The sequence below is a fragment of the Lactuca saligna genome, chromosome 2 (genome assembly GCF_052625555.1).
Source record: "Lactuca saligna cultivar CGN05327 chromosome 2, ASM5262555v1, whole genome shotgun sequence".
NCBI classification, from domain to species: Eukaryota; Viridiplantae; Streptophyta; class Magnoliopsida; order Asterales; family Asteraceae; genus Lactuca; species Lactuca saligna.
This window is the reverse complement of record NC_136418.1, coordinates 117,833,034-117,842,008: the sequence shown is the minus strand read 5'-3', so window position 1 is coordinate 117,842,008 and position 8,975 is coordinate 117,833,034. Positions and strand designations below refer to the sequence as shown.

Sequence of the window (8,975 nt, the reverse complement as noted above, 5' to 3'; positions counted from 1 at the left end):
TGAGTCTCCTCATTGTACCCGTGGGTTGAAGGCACCAATGCCGGCCCACTCAGATTTGTTATGCTAGTTGTCTTTGTGAATCTTGCATGGTATGTTGGGCTAGACCCACTATATGATGAGCTAGGCCCATTTGTATGTTGGGCTAGGCCTATGGATCAGGAAGGGCTAGGCCTAATGTATGTTATGTAGGATGCTAGCTATTTTGAAAAGCTCACTAAACTTTGTGCTTACGGTTTTTATGGTTATGGTTTCAAGTACTTCTGGTTCGAAAGGGAAGTGCCCGACTTGATCGGAATGTATCCACCTATGTTTCTACAACTTTATGATTTTGGGATTGTACTCTGATAATTGTTTTTATTTTGAAATACTTTTGAATAATTAGGAAAAAAGATAATTGATGTTTCCGGTTGAATTAAAAATGAAAATTTATCTTATAATTTTGGATCGTTACATTAGTTGAAACATGATGTGTATTTGACTAAAAAAACGTATTTAGAAGGTATCCAATCGTCCCATTCATTTTCATTATATTTCTTTATATGTAAGGGTTATTTTTTTTTTTCAAAGTGCAATTTAGTTTCATCATTTAGTTTTTACTGTTTACTTTATAAATAATAAATCCATATAGTATTTGGTTCAAACTAGAGAGAACAATAACTATATAAATTAATAAATCCATATGGATCAATAAGTTAAGAATATTAGGTGTTTTTTTAATTGAATATCCGGTATACCCAATTTTTTTAAAACATACATGATACCCGACTTATTTAAATATCGGGTTACCCAATTACCCAAATTTATGAACACGATACCTACTTACCCGACCCGATCTACTCGAATTCAAAATGGGTTAGGATGGGTAATCGGGTATCGGGTATTTTCAACGGACCTAGTTGCGGTGCCGTATGACAATATGATTCAACTACATATATACTACGTCAAACATCAAAGAGTTTATGATATAAGTTTTGCTTCATAATCCACACACATTTAGTACAATATACGAGATAGAATACACTACAAGTTCAGTGGATTTTTTTGTTTTTTTATTTTTTAAATTCTAATGATACATAAGAATCAAAGTCCGATCATGATTACATTTTTTGTTGATTAATCATTAATATACACGTAAATGTATATCTTCTTTTTTGGCTTTTGTTTTAATTGTAGTTTATATATAAGCCTTGATTGAAAAGAAAATGCATATGCGTTAGTTTTGAATTTTGATGTTCACAGGAGAAGGAAGAGGAAAAAGAAACGAGACTAGAATAGTGAACATGAATTTTTTTATGTGATCCCACATCGGCAGAGGATAGAAAGTAACAGAGAGATGAGGTGTATAAAAGGAAAGCTAGACAATTGGATTACTTACTTACCTGGATGGGGTCAATGGTTGGTCAAGATGGATCATGGCCTAGAGTAGTGACTTTCATTGCACTTTGAAGGGGTGCTGCTTTAAGGTCGGCCCAAGTGGTCGAGCCTACATCATAATTTGTGTCAGTGGGGGCTTGCGTTCGCGCAGCCCCTGCCAAATTCATCAGTTCTAGTTTTCTTGTAAAGATTACTCCTGTGATGAGCTATTGTGTCTCGATCCTTTTCAATATCTTGGCATTAACAATTTTAATTTATAATAATGCATCTCAAATAAGCGACAATATTTTATTCAACATCACTTGACAAAAATGATAAAATGATAATTTACTTCTATTTAGATTAAATTCAGACGGTTGGCCCAAAAAAAGAAACAATCTTTTACGTTGACATAAGGGTAAAATAGTCATTACTTATTTAGCAGCACTTGTAGAGATAAAAGGGTAAAAAGGTAATTTCTTACTCGGTCCAAAGATAAAATCATTTTTAAATATATCACCATTTGCAAAGAGAAGGGTAAAGTGGTAATTTACTCTAATTCAACATACTATACACCGTAGAGAAAAGAGTAAAATGTTTTTTTTTTCTTTCATGTTCTAGAAACCTATAGTTTATGTGATTGGAGCGAAGAAGTGTATATGGATGTTTGCATACTTTCATGAATGCCTACAAGAGTAAAGGGAATGTAAGTGTACACGATATGATAACTTAAAACCACCCTAACACTTCGATAGCAATGGGAAAAAGACACTAATACCCCCGACAAATTGTATTTAATTTCCAATTGTATGTTTGTTGTGTTATTGTTTACAAATAAGTGAAACATGGATGCATCCTCCATTACAGGACACAACTGAGGTAGCCGAGCATTGATGGAAATCACATCCATGATGTTTATCTATTTAGGCTAGAGAAAAATACATAAAAACACAACATACTTTCACCATTTTATCAATCAGGGTTTTCATTTTTTTTAGTGATCAAACCTTTGCATTTCATTTGTCTTTTGTCTTATTCAAAAGTATTTGACATTCTTGTGTTATTAGTAGTAAACTCAAATGGTTCAATGTGTTTTAGCTGTAATCACAATCTCTTGTTGATAAATTATCAAACTTCAAGGAACCTGATACACATTCAACATCTAGTTTTGATAAAGATAGAAGTTCAATGTGTGTGTGATAAGTTGAAATCAAATAGTGTTCATTTTTATCATTAGACAACGATTACTGGCTTTTCCATAAAGTAAAATTCTCTTTTGTTTTGTTTCACACACAGGATAATAATTATTTATTCATTCAACAAAAATGATGTCTTCAAAGTAAAAGGTGTGAAAGATTACGAGAGCTCAGAATTGTATTTGGAATGGAATATGACTTTTAATGTAATCCCACATCGCCAGTAAGAAGAAAAAGAAAGGGAGAGTTAGCTGTATAAAATAAGCACGAGGCAAACGGATTGCTTACTTACCTGGATGGGGTCAATGGTTGGTCAAGATGGATCATGGCCTAGGTTAGTGACTTCCATTGCACTTCGGATGGGTGCTAGCTTAAGGTCGGCCCAAGTGGTCGAGTTGCCTATTATAAATGGCCACTATTTTGACCAAAAGGATATTAACCTCCCTCTTTCATAATCAATGATAGCACGATACACATGCCAATTTATCATTTTCTCTGTGTAATATTTAGTTATTTTACGTTGGTTTACTGTCGTTATAACCAACGAAGTTTTTAAAAAAAATTAAAAGATAATTGAATTGATTTCTGTACATTTTCTTATGACATGTTTAATAAAAGGAAGAAAACCTTTTATTAATATGTTACCATGTATAACCTAATGAAATATGAGGTGACATACATATTTTATGTCAAACCACATAAATAACACATGTGAGATGATATGTCATTGAAAACTTGAAGAACTATATACCACCACCATCATTGTCCATATATTCCAATCACCACCACCATCCACCGTCCAACTCGAGTAAATTTGGCAACCTTCGTCTCCTTTCTTCCGACAACCACCCTATTAGTATTTTTTGGCAACCTTGTCCCACATCCATTTTTGCTTTCTTGAATAAACCCCAATTCATAGCTATTATGAAATAATAGCTTTCCCATGAGCACTTCATGAACAATATTTTGACACTAAAATAACATACCACTAAAACTCATTCACCAATAGGTAGGATTCTTTCATTTACTCTCTTGGGACCATAATCCAATCAATTTGATTGAGTTAATTCAGACGAATCATACTCAAATTCAGACAATCACATTACTAAATAGATGTAGCTTATCAAGCTTAACATAATCATTTCGAATCAATTACATTACTAATACATATCAAGCTTGAACTAATGACATTATTAACATATGATCTTTTGGTCCACACATAACTTACACAAATCAAAGATAGAATAATCAAATTCAAGATAACTTATCAAAATCCAATCACATTAGCAAATTTCTATATAACTTAACACATGCTCTTTTTGTCCACATAAACTTATCAAACTTAACAAAATCCAACCATTATTAATAGCAAAATGTAAGCAATAACACAAACTATTTTTTGAAATAAACCCAAATGTCATTGTCTCATTCTTGATGGAGCCTTAACATCTCCAAAAGAAGAAAAAAAAAATCATCAATTGGATGTTGGAAAATTTTGTCCTATTTTCCGAAGAGTTTTCCCCACTCACACCATCCTTATAGTTTGCATCCACGATATCTCCGGTAGAAAACGTAGTCATCATAATTTGTGGAGGAATTGATTTGATTTGGTTGACCAACACAAACTCAAAACCCGAACACGACCCACATAATAAATGGGTTGACGGTTCAAAAAATTTCGATCCAAACTTGTTTATATTCTTGTCGTATTCTTGTGTCGATAATTGATACCCTAAATATAATCAAAACGTGATTAGTTATTTAGTATAATATAATTATATAAACTTTTGTACTAAATCCAAAAACCCACCCGACTCTAAAAGGGTCGTATCCACCCGGATCCGATCGTCCTCCCAAAGGAGGAACCTGCTGTAACTAAAACCCTAGCAAAACCTCAACTCTCTCCATTACATACACACTAAAACATGCACAGAACTGTTAGGCGAGCTGTTATAATCGGAAATGGTTTCGCCGGAGCTGAGAATCAGTGTGTTGGATTGGTTCGAGCTTTGGGTCTATCTCATCGGCTTTCTTTGTATGTAAGCGTTTATCATTCGTATGCTTCATTACTTCTGTTTTGAGCCCCAAAAAACGGAAAAAATTATCAATTTCGACTTCTCATGTTAATACAAGCTTCTGCATCATCGAGATCATTACATTTGTCAAGCCATTTTTGTCGATATGCATTCGCATCAAATGAGTTTGAACATGTTAACCATCGAATTGGCAGATTTCATAACCTATTTCGCGTTGTTAGTTGACATCATTACAAGAAGTTGTTAACACTTTGGACGCCGATTTGTTCTCATTGTTTGAACAGCGTGTTCGTAGGCCAAAAAATGGAATCAATAAGTGGCTCAATTTCCTCCCTGTTTCTACCCACAAAAGATTAGATCGATTGAAAAGCCAAATCTTTAATCCACAGTCAATTGTTTCTAGTCATGGGAAGAAATCAGTTGCAAGAACAGGTAGCAAACTCTAGATTTTGTTATATGTCTATAAATCACAATAAATAACAGATTCATCAAATGGGAAATTGCTTTCTTTCATATCAATAAGTTTCTGTAGATTATATTTTAGGGAACCAATGTCTTATGATCCTAATGTTTATAGATCAATCAGAAATCTTGGAAGCTGATGCTAACCTAATCGCAACCAATGCTATAGAGACTTTTGAAAAGTATTCTTTCTTTCTTTCTTTCTTCTTTGAGATCATATCAAAATATATCATCATTATTAAATTTAAAATCATGTTTTTAACATCAAATTTGTTTCTTTTTTTGATAGAAATGGTCCATTGTTGGTTGTTGCATCTGGGTGTGATACAATCTCTGTTGCAACTTCAATTAAACGGTTAGCTCCAGACCATGTTTTCACTATACAGGTTTGATTGTGCATCTTTTATTTGTAAATTGTAAAGCAAATTACTTTTTTTTACAATTTTGGTCCTTAATTTAGAATCTTGTAACGTTTTTGGTCCCTGTTCCAAACAAAACGTATAATTAGTTCATGCAATTTTGCTCCCCACTTCAAACAAGGACAAAAAACATTACAAAAACCTCAAATAAGGATCAAAATTGCAATAGAGAAAACCTTTTGGGACCAAAATTGAAAAATACCACATCTATGATTCTATTATTGTTATAGATACAACACCCAAGATCAAATCTAAATAGATTTGATTTGATAATTACACCTCATCATGATTATTATCCACTCACTCCTGAAGGAAAGAAACACATTCCATGGTTTCTTCATGGATTATTTACTCCCAATCAAGGAAAAAATGTGGTGAGTAACATTTTTTTCTTGAAACCCTCATCCTCACACATAATAAATAAATAATAAAACTTAAATTTTAATTCCAAATATTATATTCATATGCAAATGCAATCCTAGATGCTAACACTTGGAGCCCTTCATCAAGTTGATTCAGCTGCATTACAACATGCAGCCTCAACCTGGCATGATGAGCTGGCATTATTGTCTAGACCCTTGCTTGTGGTCAACATTGGAGGACCTATTCGTGAGTTTTAATCTTTTTATTTTTTGTAAAAAAAATAAAAAGATTATTTAATTGTTTTGTTACAGGTCATTGCAGATATGGTGGTGATCTTGCTAGAGAGTTAACAACATCATTAATGAATGTTCTTCCAAGTTGTGGGAGTGTTAGAATTTCATTTTCTAGAAGAACCCCACACCAGGTATATTTTTATGTATATATATTTTTTAATCGTATAATGTATACTAATTTTTTATTTTTTATATATGTATGAATAATTTTATTTTACCAAATTACAGGTGTCTGAGATGTTGGTAAAGGAATTTTGTAACCATCCTAAGGTTTATATCTGGGATGGGAAAGGTGGGAGTGGGACAAGGACTTGCTCTTGAATCTTGATATTTTGTTTTGTGAAAAAGATGTGAATGCCCTTTTCATATGTTTTTGTTGTGTTTGTGTAGATCCAAATCCACATATGGGACATTTAGCTTTGGCTGATGCTTTTCTCATCACTGCTGATTCAGTCAGCATGATAAGTGAGGCTTGCACTACTGGGTAAGTCTCTTAATTAAGGCAGAAGGGTAAAACGGTCATTTACTCTCGTTCAGTCCAAAAATGTCAATTTACTTGTAGACATAATGGAAAACTGGTAATATGCTTCTAAACAATATCACTTGTTGAAGGAAGGGTAAATGGTAATTTATTCATGCAGCATCACTTGTAGACAGAAGGGTAAAATGGTCGTTTACTCATCCAGTACAAAAATGTAATTTTTTATCCAGCATCATTTGTAGACAGTTGGGAAAACTGGTTATACACTTTTAAGCAATCGATTGTAGACATAAGGGTAAAATGGTCATTTACTCATGCAACATCATTTGTAGACATTAGGGTAAAATGGTAATTTACTCTCATGCAGCATCACTTGTGGGAAGAAGGGTAAAGTGGTCATTTACTCTCATTCAGTACAAAAATGTAGTTTTTTTATCCAGCATCACTTGTAGACAGAAGGGTAAAATGGTCATTTACTCTCATTCAGTCCAAAAATGTTTTTAATTTTTATTTTTAATCCATCATCACTTGTAGACATAAGGAAAGCTTGTAATACAATTACACTCCTAAGCAATATGAGCCAATATCACTTGTAGACAAAAGGGTAAAATGGTCATTTACTCTCATTCAGTACAAAAATGTAAAATTTTTTTCTATCCAACATCACTTGTAGACATAAGGGTAAAATGGTCATTTACACTCACTCATTCAGTCCAAAATTAAAATCTTTTTAATCCAGCAACACGTGTAGACATAAGGGAAAACCGGTAATACAATTACACTCCTAAGTCCTAAGCAATATCACTTGTAGACAGAAGGGTAAAATGGTAATTTACTCATTTTTCTTCTTTTACATTCCAGGAAGCCTGTTTATGTAATTGGAGCCGAGAGGTGTACATGGAAGTTTTCATATTTTCATAAATGTCTGCAAGAAAGAGGGATGGCAAGACCATTCACTGGTAAAGAGAACGTAAGTTGAAACACAATATGATCACTTAAATAGCAAATGGGCAAAAAGACATCAATACCCTCGATCAATTGTATTTTATTTTCATGGTGTTACTATTTACAGATAACTGAAACATGGATCTATCCTCCATTAAGAGACACATCAGAAGCAGCTGAGCATGTGATAAAAGCACTTGCTGAACGTGGCTGGAAATTGCATTCATAATGGAGCCAAAATTTTATATATTTTTATCGATTACATGTTATCAAATTATCTATAGCATAAATCATCAATAACAATTATAAAGGCTTACATTATTTGTTCTCTTGATTCAAGTTAATAATATATGTTAACTAATTTGATTAGAATACTTTGAAACTTCCTCTGGAGTGCTTAATTCTAAGTTGATCAACACTAAACCATTTTGGTTTATGGTTTTACTCGAAAGGATAATAAATCATTAACATATTGTATCAAACTCTTATTGAAATTCATCAATCATGACTGAGCTAAAGAACTCGTTGAATCACAATGAGTTAATGCTTGTCACCATATGATTACTGCTCTTTGTCAAACAAAAAAATAAACGATCTATTCGATAAGAAGTTAAAATTACATTACTGTCAATATTTCACATGTAAAAATATATTTCTTTGTTTTGTGTTTGATTTGTTATGTTTTCTGGCTTATAACGATAATCATAAAAGAAAATTTATGTTTGTTAGAGATGAACGACTTTTTTTTAAAGGAACCAATATGTGAAATGTTCAAAAATTTTGTCAATGCATTTTGATTGGTGTTTTGAAAGCAAAGGTATTGAAGGAAAAGAAATATTTTCTCTACATTGAAAATTGTAGGTAGAATGGTCAATTTACATGTACTTTGATGGAGGGATATGAATGTTAACCAGCCAAGGGACCAAAGCTAACGAAAATTGTAATTTTTCCCACCAAAAATAAGGACAAAACGGTTTATTGATGTTTGTGTAAAAGACGTGAATCCCGTTATTATGGTAAGGATATAAATTGTTGATGAACCGATTTGTAGGATATTCACTTAACTTTTGTTGGTTGAGTTCCCGGTTTGATTCGATATCCTCTATATACTTCCATTTATCATATTATGGTATATATCCATCTATACATACATGTGATGAGGAGCAGATGAAAATATACGTAATACATGCATACAATTCATGTGTAATGTTGATGTGGGATTTAGAGAGTATTCTTGAGATTAACTGAAAAACTTATCATGTTTTTCATATTTGAAAATCACAACAAACACATGTTCTTCGGATTTGGAAATCACAATGAACACGAGTATGTAATCAATCTTTTCTTGTTTAAGTTTTTTTTTAACAGATTCGAAAACCAATATCTAAAGTTCATGTTTCTACAATTTATGTTTTGGTTATTATAAT

General features: G+C 32.6%; 1 protein-coding gene, 1 non-coding gene and 1 pseudogene across 4 annotated transcripts; all 3 read left to right on the top strand.

Moving 5' to 3' along the window:
- The first annotated feature begins 1,371 nt into the window (after nt 1–1,371).
- Nucleotides 1,372–1,532, top strand: LOC145033064 (U1 spliceosomal RNA). The gene has a single exon (XR_013677309.1). It is a non-coding gene; the product is annotated as a U1 spliceosomal RNA (small nuclear RNA).
- Nucleotides 1,533–2,833: 1,301 nt separating this feature from the next.
- LOC145033068 (U1 spliceosomal RNA) lies at nt 2,834–2,962 on the top strand (annotated as a pseudogene).
- Nucleotides 2,963–4,317: 1,355 nt separating this feature from the next.
- On the top strand, nt 4,318–7,932 carry LOC145031405 (mitochondrial fission protein ELM1-like). Of its 3 annotated transcripts, none has more exons than XM_078979948.1 (11): nt 4,318–4,588; nt 4,870–5,017; nt 5,172–5,229; nt 5,337–5,433; nt 5,697–5,840; nt 5,949–6,075; nt 6,141–6,253; nt 6,351–6,414; nt 6,513–6,606; nt 7,465–7,573; nt 7,676–7,932. In XM_078979948.1, the coding sequence occupies exons 1-11, from the start codon at nt 4,475–4,477 to the stop codon at nt 7,775–7,777; spliced, it is 1,170 nt and encodes a 389-aa protein (XP_078836074.1). In that variant the 5' UTR covers nt 4,318–4,474; the 3' UTR covers nt 7,778–7,932. The 3 variants fall into 3 exon arrangements, with proteins under 3 accessions (XP_078836074.1, XP_078836073.1, XP_078836075.1); XM_078979947.1 differs by having other exon boundaries at nt 4,326–4,588; nt 5,163–5,229; XM_078979949.1 differs by lacking the exon at nt 5,697–5,840 and having other exon boundaries at nt 4,331–4,588; nt 5,163–5,229.
- Nucleotides 7,933–8,975: the final 1,043 nt, after the last annotated feature.

Bases quoted from the DNA above. Each gene is read 5' to 3' on its own strand.
- LOC145031405 (XM_078979947.1), top strand. From the start codon at position 4,475: ATGCACAGAACTGTTAGGCGAGCTGTTATAATCGGAAATGGTTTCGCC. The intron at 5,018-5,162 runs GTAGCAAACTCT...TAATGTTTATAG, and splicing joins GAAATCAGTTGCAAGAACAG to ATCAATCAGAAATCTTGGAA. The intron at 6,607-7,464 runs GTAAGTCTCTTA...TTTACATTCCAG, and splicing joins AGTGAGGCTTGCACTACTGG to GAAGCCTGTTTATGTAATTG.